We start from the raw sequence: 27,272 nt of genomic DNA on the forward strand, positions 1-27,272 counted from the left end.
GATTTACATCTTTTGCTTACAATGCTATCGTATAGATATACATGTACTATAGCATCTTCTATGCTTGTATCGACGATCCTAGGCATAAGTTAAATGGGAAACGTAAAGCTCATGTACACTGATGAATTAGGGAGAAGTAGAGAAGCTTTCTTCCTCATTTTTTGTTCAGCAACACCATGCAAATGAACGCAATGCAGCGGAAAGTGAAACCATAAAGAAAGAGGACGCCTAAGCAAAGCCCCCAATGATTGATGTTGTAGTTAAAATTTTGAAGTACTCCACACCGCGTAATAAGCCACACGCCATAGTACCTGCAAGGAAAAGCAGCAGTAGCGTTGATCATAATAATCAAGGTTTGACGTTTTGGTACGATATTGATGTAGGACACAAACTGATGACTTTATACCAAGCCACACTGTCAGACTGTACAAATGAGCATCAAGATCTACTATCAGTTGAAAAATGTTGAATGTCAGTTAATATAAACAACTAATGATTTATTACAATCAAAATCTTTCTCAATTTGGTTTAATCTTTTCTTATATCCCTCAGTAGAATAGGTGGGCATAAGGAGGCCAACAGTATCATTGTGCACAGGGAAATTCAAACTGACTTATAAAACTCATTAGCAACTCGTTTATGTAAATACTGATGCCTCGAGCAAGTGCCACCGCTCTTGAGACCTAGAAGCCACTCAAGAGACAGTGAGAGTAGAGAAGAGGTGACAAGTATGTTTGTTATCTCTCCCAAATTGAGTTTTGTTTAACCCATATCGAGCTCCACGTTGCCATTGTCAATCGGACCGCTATCTAACATCTTTGTCTCATGGTGACCTGGTTTTGTGGCTTCCTAACTATGAGGCACATACCCCGTAAAAGGATACATAACCGTTTTTAAAGCATGATAACAATAGCTTACTCTAAATGATTTTACCAAACAACTGTAAATGCTGAAATAGAAGGTTTGGTCATCTAGGCTTCTCATTTACTATAATGATAGAAATAAATCACCACCTTTTTGCATTCACAATGACAAAAGCTTCCAAGGCCCACTTCGGGTAGCATAAATTTGCTAGTATTTGTGAATTTCGCCGCTGAGTGGCTATCAAAGTTAACACGACAGGAAGAAGAGCAGACCACTGCAGAATCAATGTTGCTTCGTGTTAAAGATAAAGAAGATTAAAAAAACAAGATTAGTAAATGGCTAATACGCACCAGTTGGGCAGAACCAGGTTGGAAACAGATGGCAAAAGTATAACCAATACCAGTCACACAATAGAGAAGGGCAAGCATAATGATATAGTTGTCTGCAAATGATGACCTGGGGTTGCTGAAGAAATAGAACATTGAGAGATACACAATAGGCTTGACTACAATATTGAAATGGTCAATTGTATCTCTTGCAAGAAAATAAGCAAGAGAACTCATTCCAGATCTTCTCTCTCTCAAATACTGCAGCTTTTCAAGTGAAAATGACCTTAAAGCACCAATCTGACCTAAGAGAGCTGCAACAGAGTAAACAAAGCTCAACTAATTACAGTTGTAGTGAAAAATGGGAGTTTTTTCACTTACTAATTTAAAAGACAGTTCGGCAAGTTAGACAATAGTTAATTTTTATTTTCAAGATAGTTTCATATGGTGGCAAAAGGCGAATACGCTCGCCCCAGCGCTCCTGCCAACCCATCTCAGGGTCAACACAGAGGAGGTAAATCACATGTGGCTACTAGCCTTTAGAATAGTGACTAGCACATAAGGAAGACATTTACCATCAAGATAGTTCCACATGCTAAAAGAAATGGTGACCTGAGAAGAACTGAACCATATGACCCATATACTAATAATTGCAAACTATTAATTGTTAGTATTTGGCTGAAAACATTGATCGACCTAGCATTTACTATTGACAATGGTAATCACTGCTATAAAATTTCACATTAATGATCAGCATATACACCTGAACCAAAAAATTCTACATTATTTTGTAAAATGGTTCCGATCCAAGCAATTTTTCAGAGTCAAAATAGTTGACATGTTTTCCATTGCTGCACAATAAAGTAAATTTTCACTATAGTTGTTCAACAACCATAAAACAAAATACTAACGTGAATATTATCAATTCTACATCTTATAAGATGAAGTGGGATGTCCTTCCTCATCCTTTAGGAGTATACTAAAAACTTGAACTATACTCCTATATTACCAAATTAAAGCCAAATAACTGTCATCATGATCAGTAAATTTTAAAGCTACTTTATTTACTCACAAATGATAGTTCAAAGAAGTGAAAATCATCTTCAACTTACAAACAGCTATAATAGTGTACGTGTAACTAGCTGCTCCTAAATTTGAGTCGTTTGCTTTAGAAAGTATTCCTAAGCAAACTCCAGCTAGACCAAGAATCAAATAATCCACAGCTTGGGATGTAGCTTCACGCAATCGCTGCTTGGATACCCTGTAGTCACAAGTGCAGTCCATGTTCCATTACAACTTACAGCATTATTGAGAGTAATTTTATTCAACGATAAGAAATTACCTTCCAAGATAATACTTGTACTGGTAAAGTTTACCAGGAGTTCTTCGGTTTGCTAAATCTTTGGATTTTGAAAAAACATTCTCCAAGTGTTCTTTCTTTTCTCCTATCGCACCTTTTACTCCTCCCCAAAAATCAATAGAACCAGATACCACATCTGAGCCACTGTTAACAGGGTTTGTTCTATCTCTAAATGATGAATGGACAGAATTGAGCTCATTTTTCATATCAGGGGGTACTGGATACCCGTTATGCAACATCCATATCACTGGCAGCTGGCTAGATATAATACCTGTACTTGTGCTCAACTTTACCATGCCCTCTAGAATATCAATAAAGTAGTCCGGAGGATTGACACGATCAGGAACTTTAATCTCAAGGCCTGCAAAGTATTCTTCAACGTTCTTAACTGGTCCTTGATATGCAACTAAACCACCTTTTGCCAAAAGTATTAAATCATCGAACATGTTGAATAAAGTATAGCTGAAACACCAAAAAAAATAGTCGCATTATTCTCATGGAAAATAATCACAATGCATGACTTTTAAATTCAGAGGAATTAACGATTAGTCGAACTACATTAAACATTTTTTTTTACAGAACTATTATTAAAATTACAAATGACAGTTAAACTTCCCAAATCAAATTGGATACTTAGATATTCTTTCCATAAAAGTGTGGTAAATATTGAAGCTTCAATTTCTAAAGTCAGATTGGAGTACTATCCGCTATTATTCGACAATTTTTCTGTTTCAATTTCAAAATTTTCTAGCCTAACTATCAAGAGGACGTGAAATTTGTAGTCTATAATTTAAAGAAAAATCTTCTAAATGCTAGAAAAAAGTTAGATTGCAATACTTTCACAACACAATGAACAATAAATGGAGCTCTCAAAAGCTTCTCCATGGAATCAAATATATAATAAACTACAAACACAAAGCAAGTAATTAAGTTTCCATAGTAGTCAAGCTAGAATATTTACCAGCCTAATGATGGACTGCTGAGAGATCCCCAGTGATCTACACTCCATGTTAGAAAATAGAGGCTATAAGGTGTGTTCATCACTTTCTTTGAAAGTGAAAATTGCTCTCACTATAGATGTTAATTTCACTTCCAGAATACCAATCTAGGAAACTTGCAATCACCATCATTGAAGGTTTATCTTCGTAATTTCAATGTCTGAATTGAGTATTGAATTCAAAAGATAATCTGAAATAGATATATAGAGATTCTACTGATAATTTAGCTATTAAAAATATTTGATGCACATTTTTCCAAAGATCGTGTTGTGCATCATTGATGCACATGAGTTTGTTTTTGTGGGCCAATAGGGACTATTAGACCCAACTATGGCTCAAACATTGAGCAAACTTTTTCTAATGGATTTTTTGAATGATTTTTAACACTGTGATAGTTGTGAATGCGGCAACTATGGATCTTCCCACTAGTAGAGCATTCCGGAGCCTAGAAGACGTCATGGAGTGCATAATTTTTTATAATTTGGTTAAAAATCCAAATTATATGTTTAATTGAGTAATTATTTAGAATAGGATGTAAATTAGGATTAATTCAGGTTAAATGAAAGGTTTAACTTAGTTTGGCTCCATAAAGGCTGAATTGCATCACCCAGTCTAGACAATACATGGGGTGGGACAGTTGAAATAAGTGACACAAGAGAAACATGTAAATTTTACCCTTTTCCATGGTTTCAGTTTCGATACACAAGAACAGTGCATATCACCTATGACAACCAGAACAAAATTTTAAATTATGAGTTAAAGACTATAATCTATCTACATTTAACACAAATCAACCAGGCATCAAAAATGATATCAGACTAGTATTTGAATCTTGCAAAGATAGTCAGTTTTACAATCCATGATGATGTTGTATGCATTTGTAAATCCTATATGCAACTTGCAGATTTGATTTTACTAGAAATGCTTTGAAAAAATAAGTGATGAAAACCAAAACCAAACTCTAGCACACTATTTTTCTCACGCGGACCTGGGCTGGTGGACCACCATGCTGATGTTTACCCCTTCAAGTGCCTCACGACGAAGAGCTCTCATCAGCAGAAGAGATGAAGTACTGTCCAGACCAGATGTTGGTTCATCGAGTATCAAAAGAGATGGTTCCATGACCATCTCTAACCCCACATTTACTCGCTTTCTTTGACCACCAGATATTCCACGCTTCTCCACTGTTCCAACCAAGGAACTTCGTACAGCTTGCAAACCCAAAGACTCTATTGTTCGTTCGACAATTAGAACTTTATTAACTTTTGGCATTTCTGCAGAAAGTCTAACAAGGGAAAACAAATGTTACATTGGTAATTGGTGCACTTAACTCCTTATTTGGCAAAGACATATACATATATCAACCAAACAAGTTATGATACAATTAGAAGAAGAAAAAAGAAGAGAGACTTTAACCTTCCAAATAAAAATTATGAAATAGAAAGAAAATACAATATGTGAACATTTTCATGAATTGACTAAGCAAAGATTGAAGCTAGTTAGCATGCACCCAAGACAAGTTAGGAATCCAGTGCAAGGGTATGGCAAGCACTAATTTACAGTATATATGTTTGCTTTTTCAATCAAATGAATAGCTTCCAATTCCATAACCAAAATTCTGGTATTTATCTCAATAAGAAGCAACAAACATGCAAGGAATATATGCAATCTATCTGACATATGAATAGCTATGTACTTGGATGTTAATCTATGTTGTACAGTGTCGGATACCAACTCAAACACTGATTCTTCAAGTTGACATTCATTATTTCAATTGATCACGTGTAAAAAGTTTTAGATATGGTAGTAGTGTCAGATACTTGGATCTACACCCATGTTGCATAGTTACCCAAGTTCAAGTAACATAGTGAAATAATATGAAGATAAGTAGAATGTAGGTGTTAAAACATAGAGTATGTCAACTTTTTGAATCCACAAGTCCTAGAATATTTTATACATGCAACATTAGACATACACATGCAAAAACAAAAAGAAAAAATGAGATATTAAAATGCAAAAGATAAGTGGAAATGCTTGACAAGATCTATGAGCCTTTAAGCATGAGTATAAAATCTTCAGTCAGTAACGATAGTTATTCAGATTTCTGATTATGACAATGACAGATCATATTCCCATAAATGCTCATCTTTAAATATAAGTCATGTTCAAACTAGCATAAGAGAAAGATTTTGACATTAAAAGTAGCTCATGAGATTGCAGGTGATAATTTTTACTAACTCAATTACCTATTTTATATTGTGCCCATCTCTTACCTGCAGTTAGCACTGAACCAAAGATTTTCCTCCACTGTCAGGTTTCCATGAACAATATCATCTTGTGGCACAAAGCCAATAATCTTTTTGTATGACTGGATAGGTTCAACCTTTCCATTTATCAAAACTGATCCTGTTGTTTGACATCCAGATATTTTTCCAGCCAAAGCAGTAAGAAAGGTAGTTTTCCCTGCACCAGATGGACCCATGATTGCAGTTACATGTCCCGGAATAAATTTCCCAGTTACACTCTTCAGAAGTTGCTTCTTGCTTCTCTTAAGAATTAACGTTAGATCCTGGAAAGCAATCTCTATAACTGGTCTTGTTCTTACTTCATTCTTTGTGGCCATTGAGATTACTCCTGAGAAGGTCAACTTCTTATTTTCCTGTTGTTCAACTTTCTCTTTTTCAATTTCACTATATGCAAACTTGAAAATTTGAGTACGAGTATGCTTAAATTTGTCTTTAATTGTGTTCTTCTTAGGGGTTTTGCCCCCAATATTTGAATGAGGACCTTCAGCTTTCTCAAAGTTCTTTTCTGATGAATTTGGCACATTATGAAGAATAGATATTTCCTCAATCTCTGATGTTAATACATCTGAAGACTGCCTGGATATATCAGCATCATTTTGTGGCTCTTGAAGTTCATTGGATATTTTGTGTGAAAATGTCCCAGATATCTGTTTTTGGGTATCAACTGCATGCCTGATTGCAACATTTTTTGCAGTTTTCCACCTTTCACGAGCTTGCACAGCTTCTCTAGCAACCTTGGCAGCAGCTTCCCTGGATTCAGCTCGTCTTCTTTCCCGGTATGAGAGAATGTGATCAGAGAAATTGTATATTATCAACAACAGCAAAATTAAAGCAACCTACAATAGTCAGAAAGGAACTATGACTAACAGATAGTTATCAAGTAAAGCTGTTTGGCTCTTCTTCAAAAAAAAGGAATATCATAGTGAAAAATATAAGGTAAATTCATGCATTTACAATTTTTCTCACAAAAGAACACTGTAAAGAAAAAGTGGATCACACAACTGGAAGCTAAAAATCGGTCAAATTTTCAATCTCTGTAAAAAGAAAATCACCAAGCATGACGATTAGACATGTTTAATTCTTTAACTCTAATGGCATATAATGTGTATGTTAGAAAAAGAATGAAAAATTGTGGTGAACTAATGAATGCAAATGACTAAACCCTCTTGAACTTGAAACAAACATCATTTTCTAGGTTACAGTATGAGTTTAAATCTAATGGTTGCATTTTTGTTTTCCACAGCTTAGCAATTACCACCTTTGATATTATTTGTAAATGAATACTAAATTTTTCCTCTACCAATATGTGTTCAGAAACTTTTTTTCAGTCTACATTTGTGACTAAACATCTGAAAATCCAAAACAACGGGTAAATAATATATGTAACCATGAGTGAGTCAAGATTCATGATTGGAACCTGATAAGGTTACTTAGGTCAACCCTACCAAACCTATTTAAGTAATCAGGTTAAATGAGTTTTGTGTGTCTCATGATTCGTTTATAAATAAGTTATATGGGAGAATAATCCTTTTAGAAAACAAAAAGGTCACCCTCAATATCTAACGAGGTTAAGAACTTAGGATTACTAATTGTTAATATGAAACTAACTTTTGACACTAGTGCTTTAGAATTTGTAAACAATCAAGTATGATTTAAAATCTCGATCTGTATAAGAGTTTCGATTTATAACTGAACTATACGGTTTCGATACCGTATCATGTCATGCCGATAGGATTTCGATATTTTTTAAATATAAAATATATTAATTAAAAATACAAAATTCAACCTAAATATTAAATAATAAAATATTTTTTTGAAAAATATATATATGGGATCGAAACGCTTCTATATGATCAGTGAATAAATAAAAATTTTATAATATATTTTTTAAAAATAAAATAATAATATATATATTAAATTAATGGGAGAATTTTATTAGGGTTTGATTAAGTCTAATTAGATTATCTCTATTGTAGTTACGAGTTGATTGAAATTATTAATATTAGTTTAATTAAAGGCTAAGTTTTAAATCACGCACCCGTGGGGGTCGCAGGAGATCGTGGTGGGGTCGCAGCGACCTCCGTGACCTTGCAAGGGGTCGCGACGATCTCCCTAACCCTGCGAGAGGTCACTACGGCCTCCACGGGATTGTGATGACCTCTCGCGGGATAGCGGCAACTTCTGTGACCTCCCACGGGGTCACAGAGGCTACAGTGCCAATGCCAGGAGACGGACGAAATGGTAAATTTCGTTCATTTCACTAGCACAATGCTAACTTTTAAATCATGAGATCAACATAAGATATGCGTGGGAGGCACATACTTCATAGCCAAAATTTGAAACCCAATCCCAAACAAGCCTACATTAGATTTAACTCAAACACTAATGGAATTCAATGATCCTGCCTAGTAAATGTACTAAATTGGAGGGATTTAATATACTAGAAGATACTCATTCCACAAGTGACTCATATTGAACTAGCTGTATATCTTAGTGTAGAGCAGCAAGTGCTTAGACAACATTAACATATGTTTCTAGATAAAGTATATCAGATTCTATTAAAGAAAAATAAATTGCTAACTGGTCAGAATAGTACAATTTAAGAATCCACTTTGTAATGCACACTCCAGGTTTCATTAGCAACAAAAAGAAATAAAGCAATAAATCAGACAATAATGGAACATTAGGATAAATGGATAATGTGCAATATGTCTTTTTTACTTAACTGATCTAATTTTTTACTGATCCATTTCTATTGCAATAACCTAACTCATTCCAGTGCAATCCAAAACAAGACAACTATTCTGTTGGAATAACCTAACTCATTGCAATGCATTCCAAAACAAGTCAATTAATTTTCTCCTAATTTATAATGCTCTATTGTGTCTATTCTATTGTATTGCTAACAAGTGGGAAAATATAATGAGTTTTCTATTGCATACCTATCGACATATGGTAAAAGTATATTATCAACAATGTTCAATGATTTAATCTTCTTGAGAAATGAAAAATAATCAATAAAGCAGTCTTGCATGCACCATTGATAATGAAAATAAAATTAATACAAAATATATAGCCACAAGTATACTCAAGGAATCACTTGCATTGGGTCATTGAGAATGTAAAGGATCAGCCCAAAAAGTCAAGAAATGAAAATACTTATAGATTATCAAAGCTATTTTCAAATGGAGAACAAGACAAAAGGCTTTAGAGTTAGTCATATCATCACACAATTGATAGAGACAGAGGTTTAAAGGCCAAACATTAAGACAAGAATATAACCAAATCACTTGCTTGCTTAATAAACAGCATACCATCACTAAAGCACCAAAAATTGTGATATTTTGATTATAGGAATTTGCATCGCATGAGCTAGACTTGAAGCAACCTACAATAAAGCTGTTAGTTAACTTTGTTCAAGAAATGACATAATATCCATATAATTATATATTTATATATATAAAAGCAAATTTATAGAAGCATGCTGCATTATCATGCACAGAACTAAAGAAGCATCTGAGCATAGAGATCTAGTAAAATAAAATTTCCACATATGCTTGACGTCTGCTAAAAGTAATTGATTTGGAATGACCTGCCATGCTAAGGTTTCAAGGGTCAAGTTCCCAGGTGAGCTCATTAGAAGTGCATTGGGCAAGTTTTGCTTCAGTTGGCCAAACCTGGTACCTTACCAACCCTGCTTGGTGTTCAATAGAATCAGCTAGGTGATTAGCCAATCCTACAAGATGGTAGCTGACCTGAGTTCTGCAGAACTGATCTAGTGGTCCCAACCTCAACATTCTAGAAGCTAAAGAAGTCATATACAGCATGTGACTTTAAGATTCAGCAATTAAGTGATCCTATATTGTGTATATCCTGATTGATCTTTGAGAGCATAAGTAAAAACCATTTGGTGATTCATCATATTGTAGTGACATTGTGATGTACTTTTGACCAAAAAATAATAAGAATCTCTCCTTGAGGTCGTGTATGTGGGTAAGATTGTCAAACCACATAAAACTTGTTTCTTGATTGATCTTGCTTTCTTAATTGTTCTTGTAACTCTCTTGTTTTTGTTCTCTGGCTTATTACCTCTACAGCATCTAGGTGCTTTGATGTATTCTAACAATTGTAACAGAGAAATATATCACACCTCTAACAATTGATTATCCTCACAGTACCATGGTTCTAACTTCAAATCTTATTTATGCTTAGTATACTAACTAGTCTGAGCTTTAGATTGATTTTCTTGATTATATAATATGACATTCAAAGGTCCAATTTTATCTCTCTAGAAAGGAATATTAACTTAATTTTATAATGACACTTCGACTTAAGTAAAATGAAGTGTTTTATATTCCTTAGGTTAACAGCGGATGCTCAGAAAACAAATGTTATAGTTACTTTGTCAAATTACACTTAGAAAATAAGTTAAGATTGCTATCCATCAACAACTTTCAGGAACATGACCCATATAATATGGGAAAAAAAATTGAAAATATGCATATCGAGTAATGCAGTACCAATATCAGTTATTTTTTAGAAACGAGTGAAAATTGAACAGCAACAATTTGATATTTACTTTTTTCATATGTAGACCCCATACGGCAATAGTGTCTGTAAAATGCAAACACTAAATCAGTTGTAGCGAAATAGCAAGAACTAAGGGAGATTTAAAAAGCTAGGAGAACAAAAGATAATCAGGAATTCAGGACTATTCTCTGTTATCTTGTTACTTTTTTTACACAAAGGATATGAGTCAAAATTCACACTAATTTTACCGATATGCAAGGTTTTTACAACTGATAAAAAATCACATTTCCTCCAATTATTAAACAAAAAACTCAATACAGAATGTTGAAGGAAGTGAGGCAAAACATAAGCACACTGAGTTTCTTCTGAAACACAGTGGAAAGTCATTTATACTTAAGTGGATGCAGTGTATTGGCCATCATGATCAAAACCTATCATTCTGGTTGGATACTGATACAGATACTATGTCAATATGAGTAAATATCATTGTGTCACCCATACTGATACAATTTCAATGGTACCAACTGAACACGCTTGTCTCTGCTAGTACTACCAGAAATTGACCGAGACTAGAATATTCCCTTCTCGTATCTCATCCTTGGATTATGTATGCTAGTATGAGTTGAAGATAAAACTCTAAAAGAGAGGAGGAAAAGAGAAGAAGCACCAACGGGTAATGCCACATAAATAAGAATACTCTCTTCCCATGATTCATAGAAGCTGAGACACTATAAAGAGAGGGGAAGGGAAGAGCAGATGCATCAAATGAAGCGCCAACTACAGAAAAGGGGAGTAATGCTAGAGTCCTAGAATCTGTGAATCTATATACTATACTTACACCTATTCTAGTTAAATTGTGTCAGATTAGGACCAACTCATATCTATATTCTATACATATGCCTATTCTAGTTTCAATTGTCTCAGTTCAAACCAAATCTCAATGGTTAAGAAAGATACTTCTTATATTTATGTTCATATTGGTATAGGGTTATCTTTGGAGCTAAACAAACTAACTAGATGGTAATTATAGAATTAAAACCCATTTAAGTTGATCTTAGAATGCTTAGAATCGTGCCAAGTACTGACATGACACTGAAACTAACGGTTCCCTTCAAAGGCCAAAACTGCAGTAAAATCCTTAATTAGAAGATCATTAAACATCAATACCTATTCCGTATGCCGCACAATATGATAACAGTACAAATAAAAACATTGTGCATGGAGGATATGAAAAATACCCACTGCTACAGTTGTTTTTCAATACAGTGCTTGGACAGAAGTAACCTGCTGGGCAGAATAGATCACTACTATGATCAACATCAGCCCAGATGTCTGCGCCACCACAACTATGATCTGTTTCCCCAGAGGGAAGCTGGTATTGGTATCTGCACAAAAATAAACTCTATAATATTCCATTTTTACCATAAAAATGAAGATCAGTAAAGGAATACAGGAAAACGCAATCAACTTACGGATCACAAAGACCTGTAGTCACATTGAAGGTGGCTAATGGGCAATATGCACCCAATGGACAGGCTTCATCAAGAAAAAGATTATCATTAGTGACATAAGTATAGATATTTAAATTCTCAAATATTAGAGCAGTGGTACTACTTGAATGATTTGGCCATCCATGTCATATATTTTTTTAAAAAAAAATTGAAGTAATGGCAACAAACAAACGGAATGAGATTGGCTTTCTTCTAAAACCAATTCTGGAATTTTTGATAATCCTTCTTCTTTGTGTGTCCTTTCTTTTTACAAGAAAAAAAGCTCTTGGATTCTTTCTTAATTTCTGGTTGAATATGAATTTTTCCTTGTTCCTTATATTTGACTTGAATTTTGTTCTTTCCTTAAGTGTTCAGATGTACATTTTCTCTCACTTCCAATGTCAATAGATCCTCCTTCTGAACACATATGGCTGTAAGTTCATTGATTAACCATTTATCTTTGTGTGTTGTAGAAGATATTAAAGGGTCTAATGTGATGGATAATGGAAGGCTCCATGTGGAAAGATTAAAACAGAAGTCAAGCCATTGGTCAAAAGTCAAGCGGATGTAGAAGTCAAAAGGTTCACTCAACTCCTTCAATCCGACTAGGGATGTCAAAAATGAACCTGACTCGCCAACCTGATCCAAAAAATATCGGGTCCAGGTTCGGGTCTGATTCGGATTGACCAGGTTGACCTAAATTTAGGGTTTAGTGGGTTTTGTATGGTTAAATCAAATTTTATTTTGAAAATTATGTATAAGTATTGAGATAAAAGTGAAGAATTATTAGGAAAATAGCAAAAAAATTGACACCCCTAAATCCAACCACCCGATGACTAGATCTCTTTGGCTCGATGTAGCTGACTCCCTCAGCTCTGTTATCCGACTATCACATCTTAGTTATCCGGGCTTCTCAGGTCACTAATCCTGACTCTCATGGCTCTGTATTACCGACTCCCTTAGCTCTATTATCCAACTATCACGACTCAATTATCCTGGCTTCTCGGGTCAATACGCCCAACTCCCATGACTCAGTATAGTCGACTCCCTTAGTTCAGTTATCCGACTATCATGACTCAGTTAACCGGGCTTCTCAGGCTCGATCACCCCCTCATCCCACGTGACCCATTAAAGACGTGGGAAGTGGTATGACAACTTCATTCATGGGACCATTTCTCCCAGAAGAAGTGGAAAACGTCAACGCATATCTCAGAGAACGTGGCAAATGGATGCACATGTATCGGAGCAACGGATATGCATTCGCCCCTCTATATAAAGTTGTCTGCCCCTGCGAGCACAAGTACTAAACACAACCACAAATTCTCCTTTACCACTCCAGTTCCCTACTTCCACGTAGCCTTATGCTAACTTGAGCGTTAGAGTGGTCACACTGAGTCTACCCTCAATGCCCATTCTAACCTCTTTTTGTGCAGATATCCCATACAATTTCCTCATCACCAAAGCATTCGAGCCCCTCCCCTCCACTGTTGCCACCCGTTAACTCACCAGACCGCGATATGAGACAAGAATATGGTCCATACTAATATAGAAGAATATTAAGAATGTAATGTACAAAGAAAGACTATGGCATCTCAACCTGGAGCTTCTTTAACTGAGTTGCAATATCCCTCATTTACATAATGATAAGCTTCATGAATAAGAATTTTATGGTTAGGGTATGAGCCAATGCTTTGTTTGAAGACTCAAATTTTTCATCGCCTTGGACAGAGTCCTCACATTGTCATACTGATCAATTGAACCACAAATACTAGTTGAACCACAAATACCATTAGAGATCTTAATCTTTATGAACAACACATTAAGGCAACTAGATCGCTCCTATTTTTCATAAAGATTTGCCTCATCGAGAATGTTGATATCAGTAACAGCAAGTGGTTAATCTATCTTATAGCATAATTAGTATATAGCCACCCTAAATGAAGGAGAATCCTCTCCCTCTAAACTTTACACTTGTCATCAAGTAGATTCATACAACTTAATGATAATTCTACGAAATTATATTCTAACTTTTAATTCCTTTGGTTAAATTAAGAACGATTTGACATTTCATCTAAATTAATCATATAAATATAATAAAAAATTCCTATTGGATAAAAAACTTACTATATTACATATGATTCTACAACTTAATGACCTTTTTTTTATAATGTGACCAAGATATTTAATATATAATTTTACATAGTTAAAAATGTCGTGGCTACTCTCTAATCATAAAATTCATATATATCACAAGACATAAAAGGACATGCATCTAAATTTCAACAATTGTATACCACTGTCACTTTAGGCATGCAACAATATTGCTTCGTGGAAATCACAAATTAATTTACTGCATTGGTATTTTACATGAACACGGAAACAAATAATAACAAATGTCATAACATCACTTGCATAAATAATTTTGATAGACTAAACAATCAACTTATTATTATTTAAATACTAAATGCCAAAATAGGCCCAGAACAGTATGACTCAAATCACATGTAGACTAGTCCATTATAAAGGCCTAAAAATTATTAACTAAAGAAATGTGGGCCAAGGATATTAAATTGGATTTATTTCAGGTTAAAGGTGGGCATAGAAAAATAAAACACATTATGAGCCCATTTAAGAAATCTAAAACGGCATCAAATGTTTCAATCTTAAGGTCTGCAAACTTTAATTTTTTTGTAGCAGATAATTGGTACAGGCGATCAATGTCTCCCCATTCCATATTCCAAATTATAAATATATTCAACCCCAAATTAGTTCAAAAATAAGTTTCTTATGTATCTTCAATTTCAAGATAAATTATGAAGAAACCTTCAATCCAATTACCACATGATTTCTTGCAAATATTTATAATCCAAAAATCAACGAAAACACATCAAGCTAGAGGCTAAAAATTGCTCTGATATCAAATGTAAAAAAATATTATACACAACATCAATAGAGATATTCCTCTAGTTAGTTATTGATGTCTTTGCTTTTGCTTGAGAAAATCAAAGGTATGATTGTGAATCTTCTACACCTAACAAATCAAAATATGATGCTGTATTCTTTTGGAAGAATTGTTAGGCGTAGGTGTTAGGACCAAAAGTAGCTAGAGGGGGGGGTGAATAGCTCGTCGCGTTCGCTCGTTGCTCGGCGTTGCTCGGCGTTGCTTGTTCCTTCAAAGATGTGCAGCGGAAAATACAGAAACAAACACACCACGCTAACACTAGGATTTTACTTGGTATCCACCTCCAAAGGAGGTGACTAATCCAAGGATCCACACCAACACACACACCCTCCACTAAATAAAACTCTCCTTTATGGTAACTACCAAGGGCGGAGAAGCCCTACAAGACTCAATACAAGAAGAGAGGGAAAGGATACAAAACACAAGCACAAAGCTTACAATGAATGCAGAAAACCCTAACCCTAGCTTCTCTTCTTGCCTTTGATCCGCCTCTTGACTCGGAGAGCTTCCAAGAACCTTCAAGAACTGGCGATCACAAGCTTTTGAGAGTGCTGTCGAGGAGCTGGCGAAGATCTGAGATGAAATAGTGAAGAGCTGCCGCAGCCATCACACGCCTGCAGCTATAAACGACGCCAACGGTCGGATCCCGATCGATTCGAATATTCCCAATCGATCGGGGAGGCTTTGGATCGATCCACGGATCGATCCGGCGCTTATCGAAAGGCGCTGGATCGATCCACGGATCGATCCGGCCTTATCGAAACAGCGTCCCAATCGATCCATCGATCGATTGGGACCTCTGATCGATCCACGGATCGATCCGACCATGGATCGATCGGCGGATCGATCCATCGATCGATCCAGCACTTGATTTTGTCCAAAACCAAGTCCCAAACCTCCCGAACCAACATCCGGTCAACCTTGACTGTTGGTATGTCGTGCCAGCATCTAGTCACTCCCTCGACCTGCTGGGACTCCCTTACCAAGTGTCCGGCCAACCTTTGACTCCTGGACTTTTCTCTGTGCCAAGTATCCGGCCATGGACCTACTTGGACTTTTCTTTCATGCCAAGTATTCATCAATCCTTTGACCTACTGGACTTCCCAACACCGATATCCGATCATCCTCGATCCATCTGGATTTTCCCTCAGCCTGGCTTCACTCACTGTGGCTTTCACCTAGCTTCACTCACTAGGGTTTTCCATCCGCCTAGCTTCACTCACTAGGACTTTCACCGCCTACCTTCATTTCCACCGCCCAGCTTCACTCACTAGACTTCCTTCCGCCTGGCTTCACTCACCATGCTTCCTGCTTCACTCACGGGACTTTCATCGCCTAGCTTCACTCACCAGGTCTTCATACCGCCTAGCTTCACTCACTAGGTCTTTCATTTCGCCTAACATCCCAGTTACTGATCAAGTATCCATCAACCTCGACCTACTGACTCTTCTTCAATCAATATCTTATTGTCAAACATCTAAACCCAAACCAAGACTCAGCTTGGTTACCCAGGTCAACCTTGACCTGAGGGATATTGCACCAACAATCTCCCCCTTTTTGATGTTTGACAATACCACAATAACACTTACAATCCCATATGTGAGTTAGGCTAATCCCATAGCCTCCTTCTTCATGCCACTAGATAATGAAAGCATAAATTAAGCTCTTCATTCTTCCCCTAAGACCTTCCCATAGGTAATGAAGGCCTAAGCTTAACCATACATTCTCCCCCTATTGGCACACATCAACCCATCGTTGGACACACATCAACCTATGCTCCAATTCTGGGCACACTTCAACAAATCCATTTGTTGAAGACTCTCCCCCTGAAGAGTTGCTCATCGTTGTTCACAACATCACTCGTTGTGATCAACACGATAATGAAGGTCCCATACCCTTCATTTATCTTTAACTTCTCCCTCAATGTAGACAAATACCCAACCTTGAGCATTTTCAACCACTTGAGTTTCCACTTGAAATAATGAGGATATCCACTCCCCATTTCTCCCCATTTCAAGTTTAAATGCTCAACCTTGAGCAAGTTCACAACAGAAGGTTAACCACCTTCCAAGGTTCATGAAAAATAATTTTCATGTCTTTAAAGAGTCCCTCCCCCTAAAGACATGGTGGTAACTTCTGTCATTGCACCAACAATGACTTGGAATCCCTAAAACATTAGGAAACCCAAATTTAGAAGTTTTGAGGTTCAAATATTCAAAATTTGAAACAACCTCAACCTAAACTTCTACTTAGTCTTCGTTAACCAATCCATCCTTGTTTTCAACATGAAAACACCCTTTGTATGTATACAAATGTATTTAAGGGGTTTGGAATGGTTACCTAGACTAAAAGAGGTTCAAAGATGCTGAAATCAAGCCTTCCCAGCCAAAATCAGCAACTTGGATCGATTGGAGTTGGGTTCCAATCGATTGAACCTTTCTGAATCGATCCACTGATCGATTCAGACTCCCTGGATCGATCGGCTGATCGATCCAGCGAGCTTCTGCTCGCGGGAATTGCCGTTTGAATCGATCCATGGATCGATTCAGGAACTCCAATCGATCCATGGATCGATCGGAGCTCTGATAGTTGCTGAAATTCCATTTCAGTCAACTTCAGAAACCCCTAGAAAATTCTACAAAAATCCAAAAATTATGAAATTTCGTGTAGACATTATTTAGGGCGTTTACTATCACGGAAAAATAGTTTTCTATGAAAATACTTCATATTTTCAAAGATTGACACAAACTTGAGAACTTGCAAAAACTTTAGTGTTTTGTTCAAGTTTGTGTCTAACTATTCAATGGTGATTACTATCAAAAGATAGCTTTCACCAAGGTTTTCCAAAATCATTTTGAAAACATTTTCAAAACCAATATCCCATCATGTTCCTTGGGCATAATGCACATGACTTGTACATTAGCTTTCCCAATGATGGGAAAACACATAACTATGTGTTTTGATGAATTTAAAACTCAAAGGAATGCACTAAATCAACATCTTGAGCTTTGTTCATCATCCTAACATCTCACTTGTATATAATATGCACTAAAACACATACAAGTCATCTTATAGTCTTTGTGAGATGTAGATTTTGGTTTTTGCCCTAATCTAGGGATCATGCATATTTATCTAGGCATTTTAGAAATGTTAGACATCCACCTAGGATGTCACTTGTCAATAAGTGTCGTTAAATGCCATTTGTCCTTAATTACAAGGAATTAAACTAATGCATGATAATGTTATGGCATACATCAAAATAAAATAACTTTCAAAAGAAAGATTCCTATAATTACATGATGTATGAATGTCATGACATGGTATTTTTGGATTTTTCATAATAAAACATGAATGCAAAACTAGACATGATGTCATGGCATATTATGGGCAAACAATCATGGCAAGATTTAGCATAAATAAAATATACCTAGATTAACTATCTAAGTATCCTTAAAGTCTTAGCTAAACTTACAACTTAAACCTAGATTACCCTAAAGTGCTACACGAAAATGCCAAAGCCTAAATTTGGCATTTCTAATTTCCTTGATTTAATGTATGCCAATTGAAAATAAACATGTCCTCAAATGTTGGCATATTCCATTTTTCCTCAAGAGTAGCACTTTTAAATTTAAGGCCCGGATTGCCTTAAATTGCCTAAGAACATACCAAAATCCCAACTTGATAGTTCTTATTAATTTCCCAATATGTGCCATTTAAGATTAAAATCAATTCTTCCACCGTTAGGCACATTTTACTCTTTCAAGGAGTAATCAATAATTCCATTTCATTTTCAAAGGTTAACTAACACCTTGAAAATGCTCCTTGAGTGTCAATTTCCTCAAAGTTGGGTTAACTACCCTTCTAATCGGAGTTGACACTCTCTAACCCATCTATGGGGTAGAGAAGATGCTCCTAGGAACCCAACACTTATTGGTGCTCCTTGGATGCTCTAGGTACTCACTAGGGATAACTTCCCTAGATACCTTCCTAGTGACCTTGTTGAGCTTCTTAGAAGCCTTGGTCACATTTTCTAGGTCAACTCTAGGGATAACCTCCCTTGTGACCTTGTTTGTGACTTTCTTAGACTTCTTAGAAGTCTTAGTCACATTTATTGCAAAAATACTCTTAGGGATGACTTCCCTAATATTTTTGGCTTGACCACTAGACCTAGGGTTTGTTCCATAACTATATGGAACTCTATGGTAAGAGGGCACATCCTTCTTAGCCTTTGGTTTGTATCCCAAACCTCTATGGCCATTGGATGGCTTTTGTACCCCTAAACCTAGGTTATGCTCATTTTGCCCTAATAGGATATTTTCCATCCTTTTTAGGGTCTTTTCCATTTTATCAAGCCTTGATCTCAAGACTTGATTTTCTATCACTAAGTCCTTAGTTTTTGGTTTTTCATTTGATCCATGAGCATTTTTATTCTTGGGCTTGTATCTATTATCCTTAGTGTTCTTGCCCAAATGTCTATCTACCTTCCTGACCTTAGGTTGGGTAGTCTTGGCATGTAGGGCCACATGTTTTTCCTTAATGCCCTCATGCTTTCTATTCTTATGGTAAATTGCATTAAAATGATAAAAATTTGATCTATTTTCCTTTTTACCATAACGTAAAGGGGTAGGCTCAATAAATGTTACCTTCTTCTTTACCTTGGAGGCTCCCCCTTGACTAGTACCTCCTTGAACCTTGACCATCTTCTTCCCCTTGGGGCATTGACTTCAGTAATGCCCTTTTTGTTGACACAAGAAGCACACAATGTGCTCCTTGCTCTTCTTTGTTCCGGGGGTGGTCTCCTTGGGCTTCTCCTTGCCCTTTTGTGTCACTTGACCCTTTTTCTTGGCCAAGTTGGGACACTTGCTCTTGTAGTGCCCACTTTCCCTACACTCAAAACATATTATATGATTTTTATTTTTAATTGAAACATTTATACCTTCTTGTGTAGGGTTGGTGCTTTCTCCTCCATGTGATGTGGATGTAGGGGCTTCCTCTTGATCCGATAGTGATGCTCCTCCATTTGATTTTTCTTGACTTGTGGAGGTGGAAGCTTCTTCATCCTCTTCATCTCTTGACCCGGATGTAGAAGCTTCTCCTTCTTCTTGATCCGGTGTCACCAAGGATTGCTCCCCCTCAATCCTAGAGGTGGAGGCTTCATCATCTTGAATATGAAACAAGGAGTATGCTCCCTCCTTGTTCCCTTCGTTGCATTCCCTTGAGGATGAAGCTTCTTGGATTTCCTCTTCTTCGGAGGTTGAGCATCTATCAACCTCGGAATCCTCCTTTTGGTCTTGCTCCAAAGAGTCACCCTCTTTGGATTCTTCATGATTTGATACAGTGGAGGGGATCTCATGAATTCTTGCCAATTTGCTCCAAAGCTCCTTGGCATCTTCAAACTCTCCAATTTGTTCCAAGATGTTGCTTGGCAATAAATTGACCAAAAGCTTGGTCACTTTGTCATTGGCCTCACATCTTTGGATTTGGTCTTTGCTCCACTTGCTCCTTTTGAGTACTTTGCCCTTGGAATTTGTGGGAGCTTCAAAACCTTCCATGAGAGCAAACCATTGCTCTATCTCCATCATAAGAAAATTTTCGATTCTTGATTTCCAAGAATCGAAGCTTGTAGATGAATATGGTGGAGCCACCCTTGTGTCAAATCCAAGTCCATCTTGGAATTGCATCTTGAAGTTGAGCTTGATAGAATCTTGAACTTGAAGAATTTGCTCCAACTTCTTCACCCTCTAGCTTTTCTTGATATGTTTGCCCCTTCCGGCGGTGATTCCGGTGAAGCGCAACCTTGCTCTGATACCACTTGTTAGGACCAAAAGTAGCTAGAGGGGGGGGTGAATAGCTCGTCGCGTTCGCTCGTTGCTCGGCGTTGCTCGGCGTTGCTTGTTCCTTCAAAGATGTGCAGCGGAAAATACAGAAACAAACACACCACGCTAACACTAGGATTTTACTTGGTATCCACCTCCAAAGGAGGTGACTAATCCAAGGATCCACACCAACACACACACCCTCCACTAAATAAAACTCTCCTTTATGGTAACTACCAAGGGCGGAGAAGCCCTACAAGACTCAATACAAGAAGAGAGGGAAAGGATACAAAACACAAGCACAAAGCTTACAATGAATGCAGAAAACCCTAACCCTAGCTTCTCTTCTTGCCTTTGATCCGCCTCTTGACTCGGAGAGCTTCCAAGAACCTTCAAGAACTGGCGATCACAAGCTTTTGAGAGTGCTGTCGAGGAGCTGGCGAAGATCTGAGATGAAATCGTGAAGAGCTGCCGCAGCCATCACACGCCTGCAGCTATAAACGACGCCAACGGTCGGATCCCGATCGATTCGAATATTCCCAATCGATCGGGGAGGCTTTGGATCGATCCACGGATCGATCCAGAGCGCCTCTGTGCTCTGGAAAAGCGCCTGGATCGATCCACGGATCGATCCAGCGCTTATCGCGCGAAGCAGCCGCGTCCCAATCGATCCACTGATCGATTGGGACCTCTGGATCGATCCACGGATCGATCCAGAGGGCTCTGTTCGCGGGGACTCCGGATCGATCCACTGATCGATCCAGCACTTGATTTTTGTCCAAAACCAAGTCCCAAACCTCCCAAACCAACATCCGGTCAACCTTGACCTGTTAGTATGTCATGCCTAGCATCTAGTCACTCCCTTGACCTGCTAGGACTCCCTTACCAAGTGTCCGGTCAATCCCTTTGACCCACTTGGACTTTTCTCTGTGCCAAGTATCCGGTCAATCCCTTGGACCTACTTGGACTTTTCTTTCATGCCAAGTATTCAGTCAATCCTTTGACCTACTTGGACTTCCCAGCACCAGATATCCGATCATCCTTGATCCATCTGGATTTTCCCTTGCCTGGCTTCACTCACCAGGGCTTTCACCTAGCTTCACTCACTAGGGTTTTCCATCTGCCTAGCTTCACTCACTAGGACTTTCACCTGGCTTCACTCACCAGGATTTCCATCTGCCTAGCTTCACTCACTAGGACTTCCTTCTGCCTGGCTTCACTCACCAGGACTTTTCTTCTGCCTGGCTTCACTCACCAGGACTTTCATACTGCCTAGCTTCACTCACTAGGTCTTTCATACTGCCTAACTTCACTCACTAGGTCTTTCATTTTGCCTAACATCCCAGTTAGGACTTCCCAGTCAAGTATCCAGTCAACCTTGACCTACTTGACTCTTCTTCAATCAATATCTTATTGTCAAACATCTAAACCCAAACCAAGACTCAGCTTGGTTACCCAGGTCAACCTTGACCTGAGGGATATTGCACCAACAGTAGGGACCAAAAGACATCATAATCCTTTATATACACCTTTCCATCAAAGGTATAAATTGATATGGGAAATTATAGGTGGTTTATTAGGAGAGTTAACTGATCTATAAATGTAATTAATTGACTATATCCTGAAATGATTTTGGGATTAATTCCCAAAATTATTCATTTCCAGCATTGGATACATTTTCTTAGTGAATTAATGCTTATGCTTCAAATAAGGAGAATAGAAAACAAAAACAACGAAATGAGCATTTGGTACATTGTCTTAGTAAATCAATGTTTATGCTTCAATAAGGAGAATAGAAAACAAAAACAGTGAGATGAGAGCATGCCAAAGAAAAAAGAGGGAACAATGGGCAACTACACTTACGTATCATGCAAGTTATTCCATACGGGCAGTAAAAGCCTGGACAACATGGTTTGCTGTCAACATTTCGTGAAGGCAATTGTTGTGATTCTTGAAGGTCAACCTTCTCGTCTGGAGGGACACTGCTTGCCCATCCTGGCTCACATCCAGGAACCCATGAACTCGAGTTGCAGTTTTTATTGGGTTTCATATAGTTAGTCCTTCCTCCACTATCAATGAAACTGTTAAAGTAAAATGTAACTTCAGCTGCTGTGCATAAGCGTCCATCAATATCTGCTTTCTCCAAATGAATCAGGAATACTAAAGTTAGACACAATTTTTCATTGTACTCAAATAAATCTAACAAAAAGAATTGATAAAGCTTTAAGAGCTTATGCATGATTTAAAGCAGCATCCTGTTACAGATCTTTGAAATATATGAAGACATTAATACACGTGTTAACAACATATGCAAACAGTCATCATATTGAGTTACACCAGCCAGCCAAATCAACGATGCTTTCAATTCCTAAAATTAGAAGTAGCATGGAGTTAAATTAGCAGTTATTATACTTTTTTTTCCCTCCATGAAAGAAGGTAAACAGCAGTTATGGTTTTAAACTTCGTCGGCCTGCCATATTAATAATGTTTTCATCTTCTAAAATCAGTAATAGAACCAAGATCCATCCTCAAAATCCAACAACAACATAAAAAAAAAAACTGACCTGACAAACCAAAAGCAGGATTAACACAGCCCGGGGTACGTAGTAACAACTGACTCGAGAATCGTTACAATTCCGAATCGTAGTAAACAAATGCAGTTTAGTCAAAACTAAAATATCATGCGTACCTGGAGTTGTGGCTGCGCAGGCGACCATAAAACTCATATCCGTGCTGTAATTGAACGCCCGATCCCAATCCGATTGCCTGAAGCCCACAGTCCAAATCCACATCAACATTCGTGAACCAAAAAAAAATAAGAAGAAGAAAAGGACCAAGAGGAAACGCACGCATCCTTGATGCAGAAGCCGAAGCGATCGTTGATGAGTGGGAATAAGCTCCGGGTGACATTGTTGACGTCCTCATTGAGCTGCGACAATAACGGCGACGTCAGAGACGGAGGGGGGTTGACTCCTCCGAAGCTCTGGCAACGACCGAGGGGGAAGAGCAGGAGCAATGCGGCTACGGCTACGAGGAAACGGGCTGTGGCAGAGGCCGGCCGAGCCCTCATCATCGCAAGGTCTCCGACGAGCAGAATGACGCAGGGGAGGAGGAGGAGGGGAGGCGACCAGATCGAGATGGAGGAGGAGAGAGGAAGTATTTTTAAAAGAGGGCAGCATTGTGGAGAACGAGTCGTGGCGACGAGCCGACGACTCTTCTCTTCCTAACGGCGACGATCGCGTCTATGGGGATGTCCGCACACAGCTGCTTCTCTCTAATGCCCACGGAAGCGGGCGGTTCGGAGTCAGCAGCCGAGCAGAGTGCCTCGGTAACGCAGAGTAAATCGTTTATTCAAAATTATGCGCAGGTAGGGGAGAAGGAAGGACGAGGGGAGAGAGGTTTTTTACAAAAGTACCTGAGGAAGTCAAATTGGCGTACCAGTCCTTAACAGAAGCTTCCCGGCCTGCAGCATTCTACGTTAATAAATTTATTAAGGTACAAATTAAAAGAACGATTAATTATTATTTTCATGAAAAAACATCCTTTTTAAAATAATCAAAATAATACTATCATATTTCTGATTTTAAAAATATTTGTATTCTAATTACTGCATAATTATTATAAGGAAAAATTTGCATTGATAAACACAACTTTACATGCGACTCCCTATTGGAAAAAATCTTTCTTTTCACTCCCTAGTCTAATATACTTACCTAATTGTCCCTGATATTTTAAGTATAAAAAGTTTAAAAATAAGTATAAATCCTCTTAAATTCAGTATATTTAAACTAGAATCTAGTATATTTTCTATCAAATTGAGTACAATTCTTTTTCCACCTCAATTGGATGGAAAATATACTAGATTTTCTTTAAATAGTATTCAATTAGATGTAAAATATACTAGATTTTCTTTAAATGATATTCAATTAGATGAAATATATACTAGATTTTTTTCAAATGGTACAATTTAGGAGGAATTATATTAAATAGGAAAAAAGTCGTACTCAATTTAATAGAAAATATACTCGATTCTAGTTTAAAATGCTGAATTTAATAGGAATTATACTCATTTTTAGACTATTTATACCTAAAATATATGGAAGACAATTTTAATTAAAAATATACTCGAATATACTAGATTTTCTTTAAATGATACTCAATTAAATAGAAAATATACTAGATTTTCTTTAAATTATACTCATTTTTGGACCTTTTGTACCAAAAAAATCTGAGGGACAATTAGGTCACAATATTTGCATGAGGGAGTTGAAGCAAATAAAACTTTGCATGCAGAGAGTGAAAACAAAGTTTTTTACGAGTGGGGATTGCATGTAAAATTCAAATTCTGATTGGAGATTTTTCTCTACTTTACTCTTATTATAACATGTAAGCGGCTGTTAAATATATTAAAATAAATTAATTTTTTTAGTTTAGATAAAAATATATACAAAGTACTTTTATATAAAAAATATTTATTAATTTAGTAAAAAATATTTAAATTTAATCAAAATCATTTTAACAGGATCAAATTCACTTCATTAAATAGTCATTGTAGAATTGTAAAAAAAATTAATAATTATTATAATAGTTTTTACAATGCCTTTGATGGTGTTAAATAATTTTGATAAAACTTTAAAAATTTTGATTAAATTGTCAAAAAAAAAAATATGTATAATATTTTTAATTAAGTTGAACCGTATTTTAACATATTTTATTATGTATCTAGCTTGCACAATAGTATTCGAAAGATATTTTAATATAAAAAAATATAATGAGGTGCTCTTTTATTTTTATTTTTATTTTTTTTAAATAGATACTATTTTGATAATTGTAATAACTAGGGATTTTTTTAAAAAAAATATATGTTGAGATTAATTTTGACTAATTAACTCTATTTTATTTCTACGGGAACAAGCTCCCATAATTATTTAATTGTTTTTTATGGACAAGTTGTAATAATATATAATAAAAAAATAATTACACTCATCTTAAATATCTCTTATTCTCCATCCTTAAATCATGTGAAAAAAATAAATTACGAACTCATATTATAATCAACCATCAAATAACTAAAAGATAAAGAAACCCAATTATAATAATACATGATTAAACTATGTCACTAAATAATTATTACCGGTAAATAGCTATCACTAAATAATTATATAGCTCTCATTAAATTCATAAAAGTATATTTAACTTTAATATTGATATTTTTTTATATTGTTCACGAAGTATATGACTATCCCACAAGACTCAGTTAATAATCGGATGATAAAATTATCATACAGAACCGGAGTAAGATTTGAATCTCCTAAAATTCATTTCCGTAGGTAATAAATTCCTCCTACTTAGTATATTCTTTACGCAAGCAATTAATTATCAGTCCTTTATCGAGTTGATTAATCCATGAAAATGATTGTGTAGACTTCAATACCCTACTCGGTCAACATCCGTGGAATTTAAACGAATAAACATCAACCAATATAATGCCCTTTGAGTTTTGACCCAACAAAATAAAAGTATATATATATATTCTTTTTTTATCCTTTAATATATAACTGAAGGTTGCAGATGAGTGGACTAGTTAAATCAAATGTGGAGTTTTTTTCTAGACCTCATCAATCGAGTTTGATAGGCCTCATTTGAAATTATTATATGTAAAGGATCATTATACTATCTAGATAAAATATTTCTCTTGTCTTATCAGTTTATATATATTTTATCAAAGAACCGACAATACCGATCATTTGAGATGAATATATCATCTTTTGTTTCAATAAATAATTATTTATTTTTTAATTTAAAAATAATTTAAAATTATTAAAAAAAAAAAACTGAGGGTTTACCTTGCCATATCAAAAATACTTTCTTTAAAAAAACATATGCAAGTGGAATCAAATATAAGGGTAGAAGTGTGCTAAAGAATTGAATGACTTAGTTCTATCACATAAAAATATGTCCCTAATTGTTATTTATTTATATCGAGCGCTTACTTTTTTAAAAAATATATTAAAATAATATCTCATTTATAATATAATATTTGTTGAAGTAGTTTTAATTAAAATTATATCACTTTAAAATAACTTTAATTAAAATTATATCATTTTCGAGTAACTTTGATCCAAACTGTTTAAAACTGCTCGAAGGTGATGTAATTTTGATTAAAATTATTTAAATATGTTGTACCTTTAGTTAAGATTGCTCGTGCCCTTAGAATAATATATTTCTAAGTTGAAGCAGTTTTGATCAAAATTGCAAAACCTTATATCAATTTTGATCAGTTTTGATTAAAATTGTACTTAAGCATTTTGAGTATTAAATTTCGGACCAAGCATTATTTTGTAATAATTTTTTATTCCCCTTATCGCTCGATAGAGGTCAACTCATTTATACGCGTATTATAATAGTACAATATGACACGTTCACGCTATAGGAATAATCAGATATTAGCAGAGTATATTAATAGTACAATATGACATGCATGTTCATCCTACCAGAATAATTAAATTTACTGCCAGAATATATCGGTTGAATATTTTCGCCGGTAAACTTTGAAAAAATAATAGGATTTCTAACGGAATTTAACTTCCGTTCAAAATCAATTTTCAAGATTTTCGATA

At 36.1% G+C, this 27,272-nt stretch overlaps 2 protein-coding genes across 2 annotated transcripts; both read right to left on the reverse strand.

The window, feature by feature from the left end:
• LOC122018787 (ABC transporter G family member 28-like) lies at nucleotides 1–11,757 on the reverse strand. The gene is made up of 10 exons (XM_042576201.1): nucleotides 11,623–11,757; nucleotides 10,434–10,468; nucleotides 9,169–9,242; nucleotides 5,822–6,690; nucleotides 4,537–4,833; nucleotides 2,533–3,012; nucleotides 2,303–2,451; nucleotides 1,215–1,504; nucleotides 1,014–1,138; nucleotides 1–311 (listed from the first exon to the last, which is right to left on the reverse strand). Exons 2-10 carry the CDS (start codon nucleotides 10,453–10,455, stop codon nucleotides 155–157), a joined length of 2,463 nt encoding a protein of 820 aa, XP_042432135.1. The 5' UTR covers nucleotides 10,456–10,468; nucleotides 11,623–11,757; the 3' UTR covers nucleotides 1–154.
• LOC122019106 (ABC transporter G family member 28-like) lies at nucleotides 11,483–23,929 on the reverse strand. The gene is made up of 6 exons (XM_042576614.1): nucleotides 23,502–23,929; nucleotides 23,342–23,418; nucleotides 22,516–22,785; nucleotides 11,857–11,920; nucleotides 11,649–11,769; nucleotides 11,483–11,551 (listed from the first exon to the last, which is right to left on the reverse strand). The coding sequence occupies exons 1-6, from the start codon at nucleotides 23,723–23,725 to the stop codon at nucleotides 11,483–11,485; spliced, it is 825 nt and encodes a 274-aa protein (XP_042432548.1). The 5' UTR covers nucleotides 23,726–23,929.
• Between the last annotated feature and the right edge of the window lie 3,343 nt (nucleotides 23,930–27,272).

This window comes from Zingiber officinale, chromosome 9A (genome assembly GCF_018446385.1).
Source record: "Zingiber officinale cultivar Zhangliang chromosome 9A, Zo_v1.1, whole genome shotgun sequence".
Lineage (NCBI taxonomy): Eukaryota > Viridiplantae > Streptophyta > Magnoliopsida > Zingiberales > Zingiberaceae > Zingiber > Zingiber officinale.